General features: G+C 27.0%; 1 protein-coding gene across 1 annotated transcript; it reads left to right on the forward strand.

Annotated features, from left to right (window-relative positions):
* Window positions 1–2,014: 2,014 nt before the first annotated feature.
* LOC107455823 (aldo-keto reductase family 1 member B1) lies at window positions 2,015–19,384 on the forward strand. The gene is made up of 11 exons (XM_087150150.1): window positions 2,015–2,081; window positions 3,516–3,588; window positions 3,667–3,834; window positions 4,709–4,825; window positions 10,666–10,743; window positions 13,085–13,201; window positions 15,009–15,115; window positions 15,496–15,577; window positions 16,686–16,769; window positions 18,241–18,323; window positions 19,238–19,384. Exons 1-11 carry the CDS (start codon window positions 2,074–2,076, stop codon window positions 19,278–19,280), a joined length of 960 nt encoding a protein of 319 aa, XP_087006276.1. The 5' UTR covers window positions 2,015–2,073; the 3' UTR covers window positions 19,281–19,384.
* The last annotated feature ends 2,507 nt before the right edge of the window (window positions 19,385–21,891 follow it).

Consider the following 21,891-nt stretch of genomic DNA (forward strand, 5'->3'; position numbering starts at 1 on the left):
TACTTTATTTATTTAATTTTATTTTCAAGAATATTTCGGCTAATACTAGTGCATTGCCACTGTGTTTATGTTTTCGAAAAATCAAATCTCTTATTCCTTACTCAATTTTGAACGAAAAAATCCACTGTCCAACTCAATATATCATTAAAAAGCATTCCCGTAACAGCCAGAAAGCTATAAAGAACTCGATAATTTCATGAATTACGTGGTCAGTATTGCTTACCGACCACCTTTAATTTCTAGACAATAGTACACATAGATTCGAAGCTGGCTCGGCATCAAACCACCACTGGATATCGAACCCCAATTGTTCAAAATGACCAGTCAGTGTTTAGCATACACTGTTCTCAATATATCTTAAACAAAGAAAAAAAATCTCAGCAAAGAAAAAAAATTTTTTTACTTGCCACAAATATATTTTTACACTTTGAGACAATGATCGAATTTTCATGTATTATGTCTGTTAATATAAACAATGGTTCCAAAAACACGTCTTGATGTGTTTAGTTTCGAAATATCAAGTTCTTTATTTTTTAATTTATCTATTTTTGAACAAAAAATTTACAATGTCCAATTCAATATATAACCAAGATAACCGAGGAAAAAATTCGAAAAAAAAGAAAGTAATAACCTTTTAACAACATGAAAGAAATTTATTCTTACATTTTGAGACAATGATCAGATTTTTAGGCACTATAGTGCAAGCTTCATGAGGTTAGCTTGACGATTTACCGCATGTGTGTAACAAGCACATAAGAGCAACACTGTCGAAGTCAGAGTCAATATAATACCAACTGGTTAAACAGGTGCATTCTCATTTAACTCTGAACTTTTACCATTTCAAGGAAAACAGCATATAAGTGAAGTATAGATTGCTGCTTTCTATTTTTTTCGATATGTTAAAAAATTAATTTCATCAAGGAAAAAGCAAAACAAAATATAATAAAAAAATTTAATATTACACTCAGGAAAATATTTCAAAACCTTAGTGTCTGCGCAACTTTAATCTGAATATATTCAAATATTATTCATCAATTACCGAAAAGAAAGAAAAATAAAAACATTTTGATCAAAATACGGAATACAATCGATTGTCATCTCTTAACTTTAATTTAAAATGTTAGATGGCAGCACCAGATAATATAAGCATACTACTCTTCTATCATTTTATGGTTTAGCGGATTTAACAAATACATAAAATTAAAATTATATAATTTGTCTGTAAATAAAATTTTCCCACTAATTTTATCACTTAATTTTTGTTTTGTAACGTCAAAATGATAAGAGGTGATCATATGAAGAAAACGTAGGGAATCGTGATTAAAGTTTGCATGTAGTGCATTCTATCAATCATGGTCATTTATTAGCGTTTAAAAATTGCATATGGAAACAGTAATGCGATGTGTAGGGTTTACACAAGTTCTTTTCATTTTTATTAAGGGATGGGTGATTTCATGGAATGCATTTAAATCATATGCATTTATAAAAGATATACTTAAAAAACGTAATTATTAAATTTTAAGAGACTATAAATGTAATTCAACCAAGTTGGCTAAAAATTACACCAAATTTTGTTGAATGAATCTAATGTTTTTGTAATGTTTAATTGATGAAATCGTGATTTTAACAATGAAATTTAATTTAGTTAACTAATTCACATGAATACATTTTTTTCAGAATGTAAATGTTAGATGGCGCCAATAATCCAAATATGTGTAAACACCACTGCTGTTCGTAATGTAAATTGTAATCAACTTTGACGACGTTTTACTGTGAGTTTTTCTGAATGAATCAACCTTGGCATAGAAGATAAGATAAACCAATGGAATAAACTTATTCTACTCATTCGTCAGAAAAAGTTTCTGTAACATTATCCGGCTGGAATGTACGTGTAATGTTGATTGATAGTTAAATAAACAAACAAGAGTTTAAATTGCTACTCATTTTTTTCCTCTTATCTAGTAAACTGATAAATTTTCGGGTTTTTAATCTGTTTGCCCTTTCCATTCTCTTTCTATTCAGTTTGACTACCGGTATTTCCGTCACTGAAAATTTTTTCTTGTCACTGGGATCATGAGCTCGTAAGTTGTATTTTTTCTAAAGATACTATTAAACTGATGTGCAATATAAGATTTCATTCGATTCTATAACTTTTTTTAATATTTATTCTCTCTAATAATTTTCAAAAATTTTTCCATTTTAGTTGGATGTATAAAGCTATTTTAAATAAGTCAATAATAGGACCGATAATTTCAATGAACTCATTGATTTAAAACAATGTTCGTTTTTTTATTAAACATTTAGATAAATACATAATAAAAAGCATTATATAGTTTGTTGAGAACTAGAAATTTTTAAAAAAATGATCTTGCAATTATTTTAATTGTCCTAATGTTAAACATTTTAATATTAAATGGCTAAGATCTTTCAGATTATTAAAAAAATAATAATTAATCACAATGCTATTTCATATCTGTAGGAATTTGAATGAGTGTTGTAGCTGAAATATTCTTTTAAATTATGTGACGATAGTCCTGGAAATCAAAAGAAAATGCTCCCTGCTTTTACATGTAATTTCTTCTTTTTTTTTTAAATGTCACATTTAAAGGAATAAAATTTCACTCTTTTTTTTTCTCAAAATCAGGATAAGTGTTTTCTTATTTTTACATACAGTGAACCTCTTCAATACTGAAAAAACTATCTGCTTAGAAGGAAATGTAATGAACTCTTTTTACGAAATTAGTTTGATTGTTGAATAAATTAATTTGATGTTTAGGTAAATTAATAATTAGAAAAGGAATTGCTTTAGCATTTATTTAGATTCAAAATACAATAATGCTTAAAAAGTTAGATAAAAACTCTATGAAAATATAATGTAAGTGCTACTCAAAGTGCATAACTCAAATTCAGCTGGGTTATACAAATCCAACTACAGAAGGAAAAAAAATTGATAAAAGTTGCTTTCAGTTCGTTTTCAGCTCATCAGACCTTTGTGATGAATTTTTAACTCCTTTAACATTCATCTTATCATTTAATGTGCCTTAATTCTAAAATATGAATTTGAAGAGGATATTTCTTTATTGGTACCTGTTAGCTCGAACTATAATTGGCAAGGTGTGAAAAGGGATTTTAAACTTACAAAAAAAAAAAAAATTTAAAAAGTAGGTGAAGGTTTGGCCAAGGGTTACTCCAAGTTATAACCTTCAAATTGGTCCCTTTCTGTAATGTTTTTTTTTTATTTTTTTTATGCTATCATGATTTTACAGTTTCTCAAGGCCACTGCCAATACTTGGCAATTATTTTCATATAAAAATAGAAAATATTTTTAATTTTAGCATTATGTTGTGATTTTAACTCTGTTACATATTAGGGACTTAATATCTCAAATCTTGCACATTAATTATAGTCGCAAATATGAAATCAGCAATATTGCTCGTTTCGTAACTTCTACCTTCTTTGAAAAATGTCTTATTGTTTTTTATTACATTATTTATTTAATTCTCCTTTTTTTACAGTGCAAAATTAGCCCCCAAAATTAAATTGAACAATGGAATGGAAATGCCTCTTATCGGTTTAGGCACATGGAAGGTAAATTCCATTCTTATAAAATTTTAAATTTCCCATACATATAACATCTTTAGTTTAACTAATTTTCTTTAATTTTAGTCTAAACCTGGTCACGTATTTGAAGCTGTGAAGTGTGCCATTCAGAGTGGATATCGGCATATTGATTGTGCTCTTGCCTATCAAAATGAGACGGAAGTTGGAAATGCAATCAAAGAAAAGATTGCTGATAAAACCATCACTCGCCAAGCTATCTTTGTGACTACTAAAGTAAGTTCATTAATCAGGGGTGATTGTGATCCCGCTGTACCCCAGAATTCCGGGTACTCCCCGGTCTTCAGGGTCTAAAAACTATAAGCAGGGTATGTGATTTTCCCACGAGTGTTGCAGAATTCCGAGTATCTCAAAATCATCTGTTCACAGACTTCCGCGCATCAAAATCTTATTATCTGACAAATTTGTTCTATATCCCATTAACGAGACATTTACATACACATAATTCTTCTGCCATTCCGATTGTTTTGATTTGGTGGATGTTCACCATTTGGAACTGTGTGTTTGGATCCACTAATTTTTACTCACGCGATTTTAATATCGTTCATCAATTTTCGTATTCACATGGTTTAAAAGCATACATTGCAGCGATTTTTATTCATGCGAATTATAAATCCAATGTATTGACTTGTATTTACATATCCTTGTATTTACACCTAAAATCCCGATTTGTATTCACACGAATTTGATTTCACGCATTTTTCAAATCCATTATTGCGATACTTATTTATGTGGTTGTAATATCAAGATTCGATTTTCATATTTATAACGGATTTTTAAAACTATATCGCAATTCGTATTCATGCGAATAAAGTTACTTAAGCGACTTTTCAATCTAAGACATCTGCCAATTCAAGAGCATTTATTTTAAAAAATAATAAGTTGTTGTTAGTAGAAAAGAACTTTTTTTACTTTTGCTTACCTCTCTGTTTTGCTTATTAACTAAAAAAAAATTCAGTTCACATGATTTATTTTTAAGGAAACCTTATTATATAAATAAAATTCTAATGTGCAAAAATATAATTATACAGCATTTAAACTTTTTTTGTGTGTCTTTGATGTTTTCCTCTTACATATTCTTAAATTTTAGGCATGGAACACATTTCATAGACGAGAAAAAGTTATTGAATCTTGTAAAAGATCATTGAAAGATTTACAGCTTGACTATGTGGATCTCTTCCTCATCCATTGGCCAATCGCTTACAAAGTAATTTTTAATAATCTAACTTTGTATTTTTATTTGGAAACATTTGAAAGTTAAGGAATCATGTTTATGAAAATTTATTAAATTATCATAGAGCTTAATGTGATAAACTTCAAGCTTAATTTATGTGTAAGTAATGTTTTAGATATAATATGAGAAAATTTTATTTAATCTGCTTTGACTATCATATTAATCAAAAGCCATTTTTAAAAAAAAATTTGTCTGATTTTGATGCTATTTATTACTTAAATATATATGTTAGAGGTCGAAATTAACAGTTATGTGAGGACAATAAAATTTTGTGCGGACCACTGTAAAATAAATTAGGAGTGGTTGCCCGAACCAGCTATAAAAGTAAATAAATTGTATGTTGCTTTGGCTTCATGTTTTTTCAGTGTTGGGCCATTCTCCACTGTAAACACTCTAAACCTCAATTTTTATCTTACTTGTACATATTTTTAATTTATTCAATAATAAAGTACATAGGTTAAATCTTAAAAAATGAGATACAATAATAGTTATATTTAAATTTTTATTATGAAATCAATTCTTAAAATTTAGCATTGTACTTTTTAAGTTTTCTTGTTATAATCAACATATTTACATTTATTTCCTTAGCTAAAAAAATATTATAGCATTTCAATTTTCTTCTTTTTCTTTCATATATCTATATGATGCTCTTATTTAAAAATAAATTAAAAATTTAAAAATCATATTAAAATTATGTAAAAAATAAAAATTTATTTGAGCAAAAATTGGTTGTCCCGTGCATAACACAAAAACATGATAATTTTTATTTTTCTCATTTATTTTTAGGGCAAAACAGAAACTGCTTCAATTTTACTTTCTTTCTCTTAGTACTGACTTATACTACAAAGGAAGTTCCTCTAAGTTTAATATTAGATAAAAAATTAGCACTTGTTTTCATGTCCCGTGCATAACTTAGATTTCTCTAAAAATCGGGAAAATCAAAAACTCCAAGAGCATTTATAACTGTAGGTGGTTGAGTAACTTTAACAACTTCCTCATGTTGTAAAACACTTTATCTTCTCGTTTAGGCCATTTCCAATATTTTCCAGGCTTTACCATGGCAGAAACTTCAATATCATTTCCCAGCACTTGCGTAACTTCTCCAGCATATACCCAGAAGCAGAAAGTGCCTAAAACTGCGACGTACGTCGCAGAACAAACGAGGTCCTGCAGAACAATTTGTATCTTGAATAAGTGACAGCATATTCCTGCGATAATAATTTATTAATAATTCATCGTCATTAACAAAATTTTTCACCTCAAAAGTGATTGAAAAAGTAACAAATCAAGAATGTTTGCCTTGGTTTAAAAATAATGTACAGTATCTGTGTATGATCCTGTATTTTAATAAATGAAAATATGTATTTTTCGGCGGAAGAGCCGCGGCGCTATCGAAAAAAAAGTTGTTTTTTTCCTACATGCGGCGCTTCCGATGCAGCGGCGCTTCCGACGAAATATTTTTTAGTAGCAAAAAAATTTGTCAAGGAAAGTTATTTAAGATGGAATAATTTTCTGAGAGAAAGACTATTTAAAAAAATTAACAACGAAGTCAACGAAATATTCGCCTATATCGCGATCTGCTGCAGAACATCGCCAATTCTTAGCAAACTTTTTGGCAGCAGCCTGTAAGAAAATAAATAAACGAAATAATAACTTTAAAAAAACATCGCATAAGGAGAAAATTTAAAAGGTATGCATCTTGTATCCACCCCCAGCTTAAGGAAAAATCGCAAGCTAGAAATCTATTTAGCGCCTTGGCAATTGTAATTTGAGCGAACAGAAAAGGAAGTATAGGACCCTAAATCCGACACTCACGGGACTGACGAAATGCCGAACTTCGGATCTCTTTCGGAAATTCCAATATGGCCCCCAAATTTTACTATAATTCAATTCCACTGTTAATTTCAGAAAAACCAATAAATTTAGTCAAGTTTCGATCGTAGATTATGATGGGGTGAATTTAAAACTGGCCCATCTTAAGAGAAATTTTACTAATCAAAATAATAATCTATATAATATAATCAAGAAGAAATAATCAGAATCCTATGAAGAAGAAATAATCGTTTCTTCTTTGGAGCGAGATCATAGTTCTCGTTTTTTCTTTTAGATAACATTTTGTTTTAACAAAAGACGCTTACCTCGCAAGAAGAAAAAAAAAGCTAACAGGGAACTACAAAAAAAAAAAAAATATTTTAACAATTAATGCTAAGAAACTAACATTGAATAACAACAAAAAACAAGCTAAAAACTAATAACGATAAAAAAAAAACAAGCAAGCAACAATTAACAAGAAAAAATAAAAAGCGGCAAAATAAAAAAAAATTTATGAATCGAATAAAAAACAGCAAAAGGGATAGAATTCATTTTGTTGTCCACCTGGTAGTTTCAATGTCAACTGGGTGTGGCCAATTTATGGTCAAACAGAAGAGGGAAATTTGGGGGTAAAGCACAAGCACAGCTGTCAAGATTGATTGATCAGTTTTTTCCAACTTCCATTTCTTTATTTTGTTCATTGGAAATGCAAGTGTTTTTACTTCTCACTTTATTTTAAACTGCTTAAGAAACAGATGTTTCTTTTGACACAGATTTATAGTTTTTTTTCAAGCTTTTTTATTTTTAAAAGATAAAATAAAGTAAGTTACTTCAACAGAATAAAATTCCAAATAAAAAGAATATAGCTGATTTTTTTTGTCTTATCAATATAAATTTCTTAAAAAAAAAAATTTAAAAAAAAGATTAGATCAGATTAAGTGCCAAATTTTGGAATGCTGGATTAGGGGTCCCATACCCTGTTCTTTTCCCCAACCCCTTTTAAATATTGAGTCACATTGGGTTATTTCCATTGAAGGAGAGGGCATTCTACCCACTAAAATTACACCCTCAAAGATTGTGAAAGTGAAACTTATTTCCCGTTCGCTAATTTCTTCAGAATTTTTTTGGGGCCTGTTTAGTTATTTCTTATTCTTGTTATTATTAGTTATTTCATTATTATTAGCTGTTTCGTTATTATGACGTTATCATTTTTCCTCAAATTGTTAACGGTAATAAATTTTAAAATCTTTTTATTTTAAAATCTTTCTTTTAATAAATTTTTATTTTATTTTTCTTATTGCATTGTTTTACGGATTCCTGTAATCAGTTCAGCCTTAATTCAGCTACTGAACATATAAATATTTTTTTGCTGTTCTTCTGTTTTTTTGGCGCGGTGCGAACTAGTAAGAACAACTTTATTTTATATAGTTTTGTTGTTTTCTTTTCTTTTTTTTTGCTGAAAGAGAAAACTTTTTTTGTTGCTTTTTTTTTTTTTTTCGCTGAAAAAGAAATTTTTTATTATAATTTAGAAATTAAAACTTTATTTTGTGAAATGCATAAAAAAATGTAATTTTTTATTATACAGATATTCTAAATGGTAATTTAAAGGTCTCATCTGAAAGGATGCTGATATATGCGGTTCAGCGCCATTGCGGCGCTTACTATAACTTTTTTTAAAAAAAATTCATTTCTATCTAGGTGCGGCGCTTCTAACGAAGCGGCGCTTTCGCCGAAAAATACGGTATTTTAATGTAAAGCTAACTTTTTTTCGCTGTGAAATCCTTGCAGAACATTTGTATATATTAATAAGTACTGTTGCAGAACATTTGAAAATATTCTGCTTCTGGGAGCATATAAACTATTATCATATTTCACAACAACCCAATTTCCTCCAACACTTTTTGTGGTGTTAATTGCCCTGGTATTAAGATTTCTTTTTAATGGTGCTACAGCATTTTTATAAAATTTTAAACCAGAAGGCGAATATGTAATTCCATGCATTTTAGAAATTCCTGGTATTACTCTTACGTTGACCCACATATTATTATCTCTGTTTATATCTTTATCTAAAAATAGCATCACTGTAATAGGTGGCATAGCTTTTTTTACAACATTTACAAAATCTTCTGCAGACTGCACAATTGGAACTGTCTTAGCTGCCTAAAACTGTCCTAAACTGTTTTAAAGTGTCCAAAACCTTAAACATTGGTAAAAGATTAAAATTCTATATGTGAAACTATTAAACACATAATAATTACATACATTAATAAATATTTTATATTTTTTATACAATTTAACTTATTAAAGGAAAATAATATAATAGGAAAAGATCAATAACTTTTGAAGCTGCACAATTCATTGAATAGCAAAAGTGAGTACCTTATCCTTTAAATATGCTTTTAGTACTGATAAATTATGTTTTTGCATAAAGATAAATAATGCAATATTTAAAGTAATAATAAATTTTTTAACAAAACAAAAACTTGTCTTCATTTTGTTCCTTGTTCAAAAATTAACCTTTTATTTTTTTTAAATTTTAATATAATTTGATCCATAGAGTTTTGGACAGGACAGTTTAAACCGTTGATTAATCCTTTCTTTTTTAAACCTTGCCAACTCTGATGCTTCATTCAGATATGTCACCAAAAAATATTTTCTTAATTCAATTTTCTCACCATTCTTCCAAACTGTAACTTCATCTTTCATTCCTGGTGCTGTAAAAAAAAATATCTGGACGGAAAAAAAATTATCGTACTAAATTTGGTGACTCTTCATCACTAATAGTATTTTTCTGACTAGCTTGCATGTTTAAGCCAAAATTTGTCGCAATTACAGAAACTGCTTTCTTTTTTCTTTTTTTTTGGTTGGAGATTTAGGTAAAGATTTTAATGATTTTCTCATTGCTTTTCCGACAGCTTGATAACTCTTGTAGGCATTTTCAATTTGGCTTGTTGATGGTGTATTATTCCTAATCTCTGTTTTCTTTCTTTGGCGATACAGTTGTAATTATCCTTTATAATGATTTATAAAGCTTCTAATCCAGATCACCAAACTAAATTCAAAGTATGAATTAGTGTTGCCACTTCAAAATATACATAATTAAATCAAGAGTATGCTTCCGTGTGTAATAAATTGAAGACATGTCCCGTGCATAACATTAGGTATGTCCCGTGCATAACACAAATAAAATAAATTTAGAATTTTATGAAATAATGTATTTGGAAAACATTCAGCATAATTTAATAGAAGTAATATTTATCAGCTAAGAAAAAAAATATAATGACAATATACAAGTTTTAAATTTACAGAGTTTATGAAAAATAGAAGTTAGGGTAGAAATTAATCTTTTTTCTGAGTTCCGTGCATAATGACTATATTAAATCCCTTTTCAAGTATTTAAACTTTAATTTTTAATTTGTTTTCTATGCAGTCTTTAAGAAACAGACTTGTTTTGAATTGAATTGTAAAAAAAAAAATTATTACCCCATTATTTTACTATTTTTATAAACTTCAAAGGCCTGCAAATGTCCCGTGCATAACATGAGAATGGCCCTGTTGTGTTTTTTGCCACAAAATAGGATATTGTGTCATAATTGTCAGCGTTGCCAATTCTCTGTAGTTAATTTTTCTTTTAAGAGTTGCCAGTGTCTAAATTTACTTCATTTCTGGGCCTTTATGTATTAAATTAGAATTTATAAATGAATTCAGTCAAATAAATCCATTTAAAAAATAGCTCAGGAAGAAAATATGTCTCTTAATCATCTCAAAAATTATGACTGTGACAAACTCTTGGCTAAACACAACAATTAAATGTAACAAATTTTTGTGAACTGTTATTGTCATTGTTCTGTTTTAACATGTAAACTTTTTAATACATATATATTTATGAAATGAAGGTCTCCTCTATATATATATTTGCTTGGCAATTTTGTAAATTGATGAATAATTTATTTTCCTATCTTTTTAATATATTAATTAATTTATTTATTTATCTTTTTAAGGAAGGAGATGACCTTTTTCCTAAAGATGAGAACAACAAGATGTTAACAGAAAATATTGACTTCATAGAAACGTGGAAGGTTATTTAATTATTATTATTTAATACTTTGTTTGTTTTAAACTAGTAGTTTAAAAATATTACTCACAAATGTTGCTATTTTTTATACATTAATTTCCAAGTTTTTTACATTATATAAAAGTGGATGTGTTATGGTACATAAGTTATACTAAAATTAAATTAATATTTTTATTGTGTTAGCCACAAGGATTTTTTAAAAATGCTTCTAATTCTATGATTAAGGATATATATATATATACAGTGTTGACCAAAAGTGTGGACACTTTTTGGAAGTTTCATGTTTTTCAACTTTGTGTGCTTGTAGAATATATTAATTTTCACTTAAATACAAATGTTTAGATATCAAATTGAAGGTAATTTAATGTAGAATTTAATAATAAATACAGTATTACAAAAAAAGTTATGCAATTACTAGTAAGATCTATCTTAGATTTGCATTTTTTTAAAGTGATACTTACACAATCAATACTTAGTAGGATAACCCTTAAATTTTAAGACAGCTTCACAGCGTTTTTTCATCGAGTGAACGAGTGTTTGGAGTTCATCTTTCTTAATCACATGGTGCCAAAAATCAATTATAGCTTCACTTAGTTGTCTTTTATTGGATGGACGTTTTTTTCGTACAAGAATTTTCAAACGTCGCCACAAATTTTCAATTGGATTGAGATCAGTGTTTCCTGGCCATGGTAATATATCTGTGCCTTTATTTTGAAAGCATGCTTTGCATACTTTTGCTGTGTGGCATGGAGCTGAATCCTGCTGAAAAATAAATGGTTCGTTGTTGGGGAAGTATTTGTACTGTATTTATTATTAAATTCTACATTAAATTACCTTCAATTTCATATATAAATGTTTGTATTTAAGTGAAAATTAATATATTCCACAAGCACAGAAAGTTGCAAAACATGAAACTTTCAAAAAGTGTCCACACTTTTGGCCACCACTGTATATATATATATATATATATCAATGCAGGTTTTGTTTCTCAAGGTAAAAACAATAAAATGATTATGCTTTTGCATTTTATCTGTTAGAAAAAAAGAACTTTCCTCAAACATTGATGTTGAACTCAACAAAAAATATTTTAGTTTAACTTCATATGATAACTCATCATACTTCATAAGATAACTTCATATGCAGATGTATAACTTTTTTGGATTTCTATTCCTGATGTTGTTAACTTATGATTATTGGACTCGTGATTTTTTGAGAAATATTCCAAAAACGCTTCTACTTCACTTTCTGTCATTTCATAAGTTTTTATATTGTTATTTGTTTACAGTCAAAAAGATAATTTTAATGAATTATAATTTATATTTTAAAAGCTATATATATATGGTATTTATATCGCTATTATTATTTTATTAGACTAGAAATATTTGGTATATAATCACTCCAGGCTGAATCTTAGGTTTTTCAAATCCTATTAGTGTGTAGTAACTAATATCAAGTAATGAAATTTTCAAAAATATTTTCTATTCACTCTAAGGCAGTTTCATTATTCAGGTTTTATTTGTTGCATGAGCATTTATTAGTTTTTTTTCCTTTCTTTTATTTGAAAATTTTACTGCTTTTAGGTTACTAAAAATTATTCTAAACATATCATTTAGTCAATATTAATATCTAGCTTGTCATAGAATTTTTGTTTTTAAAGAGTAGAGGATTATTCCAACACTTTTGAAATATTATTGATAGTAACATTCAATCAATAAAATGAAATAGTTATTCTGAAGTGGAAAAAGTATTTTATTCAAGTGCATAAAAATTATGAATATTTGAGGATATTATTCAATTTTGATACTTTTCTGTTTCATAAAAAAAGTTTACCTACATTTAAAGCATGTTAAAGAATGAATTGTCAGATCATAATAATTTAGCAAATCCTTCATTTTATACTTTCCATAAATGCTGTTACACTTTTTCTCAATATTTTTGATGGTTACTCCCCTCTGTCACAAATTGACAAATTTCACTATATCCTTTCCCTTGTCATGCTGTATTACAAACATATACTATCAGTTCAGAAACAAGGCACAATTTAAAACATCACATTTAGATTTTTTTTGTTTTAACTTTAACCATGTGTTTTATTGAAAGCATAACAGTGATTTTGTTTGTAATTATTTTGAAGAAGAAGTTGATAAAAGCGTAAAATAAATAATACAGAAATATTTTAGCTGCTAATTTTCAATGTCTATATTTTATCCATAATGTGTGCTGCCACACATTTTGCTATATGTCCCTCGTGTCACAAACTCTCACTATTTCATGAATCCTCTCCTTCTGAGTGATGCAATTTATCGACAGCCCTATGCTTTGTGATAATTTTTTTTTTTACGTAGGGTATGGAGGAATGCTATGATAAAGGTCTTGTGAAAGCTATTGGTCTATCCAATTTCAACAGTGAACAGATTCGTAGAGTTCTTGATGTGTGCAAAATCAAGCCAGTTGTTTTGCAAGTAAGTGCTGTGTGGTGTTCTATTTTATTTATTTATATATCTATGATCAGATTCACTTAAACTAAATAACTAGTTTAATAATCAGCCTATTTTTAAAATCTTTAAATCATGAAAACTATTGTATTCTATTACATTACATCAGCTTGTTTCCTTTGCTTTGCGCCTCCTATTTTTTCGTACATCTACTTTTTGCTGTTTCAAGGTTTGGTACTACATCTATATAAAGAATATGTTACTGTTTTACTATCATAACACTAGTTATGGTTAAGTTTGGTTTAGCTACTTGGTATTCAACTGGCTATTATTTTAAATATTTATCTTAAAATAGTTACAGCAATTATTAACTTTCATCTTCTTAGTTTTGGTGTGGAAAGTTAAGGCAAGATGAGAAAGAAAAAAAACTATGTTTGGTTAGAATAGAAAAAAAAATTATTAAAATATATTGTAAGGACTGTTTAAAATTTTTAAAAAAAATATGTGTTACATTCCCATTTTTAAACTTCGAGATTTAATCATTTAATGTGTCAGCGCCATCATCTAAACCACCTTCCTATAAAAGGGAATTTTTTTTTTTAAGTATTTGAGTGAAGATTTATTTAAAGACTTGATTGAATAAATATATTTATTATAAATTAAGCTCATCAGGGAAAAAAAATTACTGGCTTGCAATCAACATAACATCCAGCATAATTATAGCGTTCAACAAAAGAACCAACAAGAACAACTCTAGTTTCGGGTTGTCAGTATATATATAATCCCTAATGATGAGTTGTACTTCATTTGCATACTTGTGTTTGTGGTGCGTACAAATTGCTTGAAATAATAGTTCTTTTAACTGTTGTAAAAGACTCAAACAGTTTCTACTCTCATCTTTTGATATATTTTAATGCAAATGAACACAAAATTTATGAATATTAAATTTTTCGACTAAGAAAAATGTATGCATTTTTTTTCTTTTTGATAATCTTGCCTGATTAGATATAACATTTTCTCAAGCTACTGGCAGATTGCTTTTTTTTTTTTAAATTGCTCTATATATTATCATAGTCTCCTATAACATTTAAATTTGATTCATTTCTAAAAAAAGTCCTTGATATGGTAGAAGTTAGTATTTATATGTTCTGGTTTGACTTACACTAATGTTTAATGTTTGTAATTGCTTTATTATTTGAAAGACTTTTTTGGTCTAATATACTTCTTTAGATGTCATGAGGTTTCATGAAAATAATTTTTATAAAAATAATTATAATATTTTGAAAAAATGGGGAAGATTGATAGAATTTCGGACTTTTTGATTTTCGTTTAAATAAAAAGAGGGAAAAAGCGAGATTTGCAGATATCATAATTACAGATAGTAGAAAAGCTGGGAAATAATATAATCTTAAAATGCTTATTTTATTTACAAATACCATTATTTTGTTTAAGTGTTAAAATCAATGCAATCATTTGAATATCTTGTTTGTTTATGATGTTAAATGTATTGAAATTTATTTATTTATTTTGAAAAATGCTAGTTGTTAAATATAAGTATTTCTTTCTTTCTTTTTTTTTTTTTTGTAAGTTAATTTATTAAAATATGTCTCTTAACTATGTATTAATTTTTTTGAAAATGATGACTCATCTGTGTTTAAAAAAGATGACAATTTTGTATTCCTGAATCATTTTTTTGTCTGATTAGTTTAATTTAAAAAGGTAGCATTATTGTGGTTTGTAAGAAATTCATGTATTTCAAAATTTATGTATTCATTGTGATTTGTAAAAATTCATGTATAGTAAGTTTTTTTTTAATGTTACATTTCTCTGTTAGGTTGAATGCCACCCTTATTTGAATCAAAATAAACTAATTGAGTTCTGTAAAGGTTACGACATTGCTGTTACTGCGTACAGCCCTCTAGGATCTCCTGATCGACCATGGTAAGTTATATGTAAATTGAAAGTGATATAAAGATATGGGATGGTTTCTGGGTGATTGAATTGAAATTTATTATTATTCTCTTTATTACTGTTTATTTGTTATCTGTATTTACTATTTATTATATTAGAAATTGCTTACAATTCTTTAGGATTATTTTTCTTGGGAAAGCAGATTGCTTTTTCTGCTATTATATATATATATATATATATATATATATATATATATATATATATATATATATATATATATATATATATGTAAAATACATTTTTCTTGGCTACTTTCAACTCACTTCAATATTTAAAATTTTTAACTATCTAGTTAATTGTTATTTTGCAAACAAAATTTGGCTTTTTAACGTTGTTGAATTTGTTTTTAGGAATAAACCTGATGAACCTAGTCTATTGGACGATGAGAGAATTAAAAAACTTGCTGAAAAATACAATAAAACTCCAGCTCAAGTAAGTTTAAACTTTCATACACTGAAATTTCATTTTTACTCAAAAATGGTATTTAGAATTGAAGTGAATACATGAAATTTGAGTAGTAAGTAAAATGACAAATATATATTGATTGTAATAAACGTCATATATGATTTTATATAGACATTTTATCCACAAAATTACTAACTAGTAATTTTTTTATCAGTATTTTCCCCCTTTAAATATGTTATGGTGCTTATATAGTCTAAGTATAAAAGCATTTAAAACATGCTTATTCATTTCATTTTTATGCCTCCTTTTTATTTTAAGTTCTCTAGGTTTTAGTATAGAAATTAATCTAAAATAAAAGGCTGGAAACCTTTTTTTATTTTTTGGCCACAACTGTCACTTTTATTTAGCTTTATTAAGTTAGCCATTTATATTTTTTTTTTAAATTTTGTCGAATAGCATAAAATTTACAAAATCAGAATAAACTAAAATTATTTTACGTTTTCTAAGATTTATGACTCTTGAGCAAAACCTTGATTAATTGTTTCATTGAAAAAGAAAACTTCTGTGAGCTTTTTAAGTAAGTAAAGGAGTTAAACTACATGGCTTACATTAAAAAAATTTGCTTCTTGTGGGGGGAAAGAAAGAAATATTATCATTAGGATTCACACCAGTATGACAAGGCAAAAATTGTCATCAATTGTTCTACAAATGTCGCTAAAATCATATGCGTAAGCAACAAATTTGTCGACTTGAAATATGTTTAAAATTTACTAAATAGTAAGGAGAAATAGTTTTTTTTTACATAAAATTCCTTGCCGTTAAAAAAATTTTTTTTTACTAACTGTAGATTTGTACTAAACTTGCTTATATATTTTATTCTAATTTGCAATAACAAACAAATCGTTACATTTTCTGAAAATTAACTCTGTTTAAAAAGCATGTGCATGACCTTTCTGCTAGTTGTCTACTTAAAATTAATTTACCACTTAATTTTTTGAAGCAAAACTTCTATTATAAATATTTTAAAACATTTTCTTTAAAATATTTCATGTAAACTCATCAAATTTTATTTTATTTATTATTTTAGGTATACTTTATGTATTAAAAATAATTAAGATATTTTGTTACTTTTTAGATTCTGTTACGATTTAATGTTCAGCGAGAAGTTGTCGTCATCCCTAAAAGTGTTACAGAAGAAAGAATAATCAGCAACTTTAATGTAAAAATGATACTTTTAACTAATTTTTTATAGTTTGAATGTTGTGTCATGTATTTAGTAATAATATTTGTTTCTTTTTTTTGTTCTCTTATTAGTCTTAAAAGAATATATGTGTAGATTATATCAGTTTTCATAGATTACAATTGCAACCCGTATGGATAGATTTAGATAATCGTTTTTTGTTAAAAATAAAGACAACGCTATCTTTCTTTTTTTTAAATTGAGATTGCTATCTAATATTAAGCTCATTCGAATATTGTCTTTAAAAAATGTGCCGAATATTATCTTAAAAATAGTTATACATGTCAGCAACCTAAGTATCTTTCAGATATTGAAACAGTTTTAACCAATTATAGTACGTTTTATATGTAATATAGTATGTTAACCCAATATTTTTTTAATGATTTTGCACAAATTTAAATTTTTCTGAAAAAGTATATTTTTGATTAATAACAAAATCATGTGCTTATGCTATAGTCAAATAATTTTTATGTTCATGTTAACAATTTTCAAAGAACTCCTATATCATTACTAACAAACCAATATGCAAACAATGCAATATGTTAAGATTTAATCTGATCTTAAGATTCAAATAATATGCTGAATTAAAATTTTTTTAAAATCTTTAAAATGCTTATTTAAAAGACCTGTATTGTTCATCGAACCACTGAACTTGCGTAGAGCATGTTTCAATTTACAGAGTTGGATAAGTTTATTTTAGGGCATGTATCATTCCAAACTTTCTTTCTCTCCGTTTTTACTATTAAATTTTATAATAATTCAGCATAAATAGAAATAATAACGTATGATCTATAATTAAAAACACTAAGGATTATCTTCAGACAGAAAATGAATTCTGTCCCTATGTGTTAAGTAATTAATTAATATTTTGAAATACTTTATTCATTGAAATGTGTCATATCAGGAACCGGGGGAGCAGACGGCACTTCAGCTCCCTTACGTTTTATGAAAGAAAAAGACTCAGTACTTCTCAGATTACAATTTTTCACTCAATGTTTGTGTAATTTAATTTAAAATTAAAAATTAATCAATAATTTTTTTTATGTCTGAATTCTGAAAAAAAGTTCTTTATAATGTTATAATAGTATGCATCTGTATGCAATTAAATTCCTAAATAAAACATGTTGCATTTGCACTAACATTTAATTATATTTTTTATGTCTACATTCAATGTAAGTGTTCAACAGAACAATTCTACAAATTAAATATTAAAAGGGCAGATTTTTCCATGCGGCCTCTCATATTAAAAAACTAACCACTCTCGTTTCTATAATTTGAACTAATGTATAATCTTATGTGTTATTATATTATTTCGAAGATAGATGTGTTAATTTTCTCTTTCCATAATTCTCTATTCTAACCATGAGCTATTTCTAATAATTACTTATTTTTCATTCTTTAATTAATTAAATTTAGATGATTATTATTTTTTGTAATTATTATCTTTCAGATCTTTGATTTTGCACTTACTCAAGATGAAATGATAACAGTTGGTAGCTTTGCAGAGAAGTACCGTTATTGCCACTTGAATTGGTGAGACCTTTAAATACTACACTTCTTTGATTTTTATCAGAACTGTGTGGTTTTTATCAGCACCGTATAAGACAATTTGATTCCTTTAAAAATGTCTAAAATATATAGTGTATTGTAGGAGTGAACAAACAGAGACCACCAACAAAGAAATAAGTTTTTTTAACTAATTTTACTAAACTTTAAAAAAGTGCCAAAATTATAGCTTAATTTATTGAATACTTGTCTTGCATATTATATTAAAATGAACAGTTTAATCATTTAATCTTGTTTCATTTATGAAAAACTATCCACTTATATAGTACATTTATGGCAAAGCTATTATTAATTATACTAAGTGTTCAGCAGAAAAGTTCTACAAATTAAGTTTTTCAGAATGATAACCTCACATAATTAGCTTTATTTCGTGTTAGTTGCCCTTTTACGATTGAAGAATTAGGGAAGTTTATTAAGTCACATTGTTCAGGAAAGCGTTTTTGGTGAAAAATAGCATGATTAAAAATAAGATGTTTCTGAAAATCTTTGCTATCTTGGGAAATTGTTTGGAAAATGACACTAGTAAAACAAGCTTGATGCAAAAATTTTATCATAAAGTGTGGTATTGTCCCAAGCTCTTGTAGGCAACACCAGCACAATCTTCATAAGTTCACCTCTACAATTAATCTACATAAATTTTCTGTAAAAAATTTTAATAGCTTGAAAGTTAAAAAAATTTTCTATTTTTAGAGTCCAAAACAGTTTTGTATTAAGTTATTTCAAATTTTCATTATTTTTGCAGATTTAAACTCAGCAAACCTGCCTGAACTATGTTATTTACGCTAACCTTTTCTTTTCTTCGCACCCAAAAAAGTTCAAATAGTTTTTAAAGCTTTATTGACTTTATCATATTTACTTAATATTTTTTTTTTTTTTTTTAGGTTGAAGGATGATCCAAACTATCCTTTTGGCATTGAGTATTAAAATGTTTGCTCAGATTGAAATATTTGTTTGTAAAACAAAACTGCTACAGCACTGTATAAAAGTATTAATATTTGGTTAACAATAAAAAAATATTTCATCATGAATATCAAATATATTATATTCTATTATAATATGTGATGCCACAATAGGCATTACATATTTCCTAGCTTTTAAAATTTCTTAAACTTATTTTTTTTAATTATTCTTAACCGAGTTTTAATTAAATTAAATCAATCATTAATTCACTAAATCGAAAACAAAAAATTTATTTATAACTCTTTATTCTTTATTTCTTACCACAAATATGTTTCAGCTGTACATGACTGTATTAATTCTGACAGTCTTGTTGGCGATTCGTGATCGCCAAAGTATTTTCAATGCTAATATCGATTATAGGGGGTTAGCTTTATTTTTTGGATATGTTATCTTTCAATTATTCGTTAATCTTGGATCTCTTCCCATGCTCCTAACTATCTGTTGGAAACAATTCATTCAATTTCCAATTTTTGGCAATTGGAGGTGCCCTTTTGCGCATTTCAGTTCATCAATCCTAATTCTCAATATGAAAGGAACTGTTTTTCTTGATCCCTTTAAGGGGTTTTTCTTTATTTTTATATTTTGAATTATGGCCATTTTCAATACTTTAAATCTATTTTTATTAAATGATTTTATTCATTTCTCTGAGATAATTATCATTGTATTACATAAAATTACGATGTATCTGTAACGGCAGAAGTCGATGATCTATCATTAAAAATTTGGAATGACAATCAGAGCCACCACAATTACATTTGTATTTAAATTTTAAACATATTGTTTTACTAAAAATTAAATGCTAAGTACCATGAGTTTTGTTTAATCTTTGCAAAATTTACTTAAACAAATTTTACTTCAATATACCAAGTAAGGTAGCTCTAATTTCCAATTTTTTGTTCACGTCTTGTACCAAGAAATTTTTAAAAATTTGAAGAAAAAAAAACTTTGTCATTTATAGAGAAGCATTTATTTTTTTTTATATTCGCGCATTGTTGTATAGCAAAAAAAGAAATAATAAATTTATATCAAAAAATTCTTTTTGTCCAACTCTATATACCATTTCAAATTTTGCAAAAGTCAAATAGCAAAAAAAATAAATGAAAAAAAAATATAAGATAATCATAAATTTAGACCTACTAGTGCTCCACGCTAATTAATTCAGAAAAAAAGGTGCAAAAGCCTACTCTTTTAATTCTAGATAATACTAATTTAGTACTGTGCCTCTATTCGAAACATTTTCGTTTTTATTCATAATTCTATCTACTTTGAAGCGAAAATTTAGCAATGTCCATTTCAATATCTGTACTAGTGGCTCTCAAATATATCGTGAAAAAGGTGAAATATCAACTCAGCAATACTTTTCTTGCATTAAAATTCTCTTCTTTATTATCCTGTTTAACTAGAATGCCATTTCAAACTCTTCCATGTTGTGAAATCTTTGACCTCTCTGGAGATTATGGGACTAAGCAGTTTAGGAAAGGCAAAAATGTAGTGGATGTGGAAGAAAGGATTAAGATATTTGCTTCTGTTTATAAAGTAGATTTTTTTTTTTTTTTAAATCTTCTTTTAGTCCGTGGTCTGAATTAATTAATTGTTCAAGTTTGTCCCGATGCTTTGGGGGTATTTTTTTCTTTTAACAAAATGTTTTAGTATTTTTAACTTTATTAAATTCTCAAAAAAATTATTGGTTATAATTTAATTAGAGATTTTATCTTGCACCCTTTTTCTGAAAGCTTTTGTACTCTCATTAATTATTTTTCTCAGCAAAACCAACCAATCGCTATTAGCAAAATGTTACAACTGTTGCATTGATGCTGATTTTCAAGATTTCATGATAACGTTTATTTTCATATTTCCGAAACTGTTACTCCTTTTACCCTAAAAAAGCTGGCAAAAACCAAGGAATGTATGAAGAACATGTTAAATGAGAGAAAAAAATTCATATTTATATTTGTTTATTAGAAAGAGGGAAAACAAAACTTCGTTTTTCTGTTCTGCATTGTACAGGAACAGGTTTCAAGTTGGGCAACCAGATGGACAAACTAGGAATTCTTAATATATTCTAATTTAAAAAGAAAGAATAAAATTTAAAGTATTTTATCTAGTTTTTTTTCTATAGAATATGCAACAAGAAATCTGACAATTTTTCCTTTACGAATACTGAATATCTCTTAAAATTATAGAACTCGAAACAAACAACATTATGTAACATTTGACTTATGTGATATTAGTTCAAAGAAAATTATTTCAATGAATTTTATAAAGAGCACTGTTTGGATAAAATACAGTATTAAATGGCTCTATATTGAAATGTAAATAAATATAAAAATTTAATTTATTTCTAATTACCTGGAATTATTTTCCTTTGCTTAATAAAAATATATTAAACAGTACTTATCCAAGGTTGTCTTGGGTCATTGCTATTTGGTACATTTTGTGCAAAAACTATTTAACACTTAAAACTTTTTTTTATTCATTAAAATTGTTATTTTCTGAAAGCTTAATCCTCCACATCTATTCAAGATGATATATTAAAAAAATAACATTTAAATGAAATACTACGCTATTATATTGA

The sequence above is a fragment of the Parasteatoda tepidariorum genome, chromosome 8 (assembly GCF_982258835.1).
Source record: "Parasteatoda tepidariorum strain Cologne lab strain chromosome 8, Ptep-v5.0, whole genome shotgun sequence".
Classification (NCBI taxonomy): Eukaryota; Metazoa; Arthropoda; class Arachnida; order Araneae; family Theridiidae; genus Parasteatoda; species Parasteatoda tepidariorum.

Excerpts from the sequence above, each read along its gene's own strand:
- LOC107455823 (XM_087150150.1), top strand. Across the intron at positions 3,835-4,708 it reads CTATCTTTGTGACTACTAAA|GCATGGAACACATTTCATAG; the intron begins GTAAGTTCATTA and ends CTTAAATTTTAG. Across the intron at positions 15,578-16,685 it reads ACAATAAAACTCCAGCTCAA|ATTCTGTTACGATTTAATGT; the intron begins GTAAGTTTAAAC and ends GTTACTTTTTAG.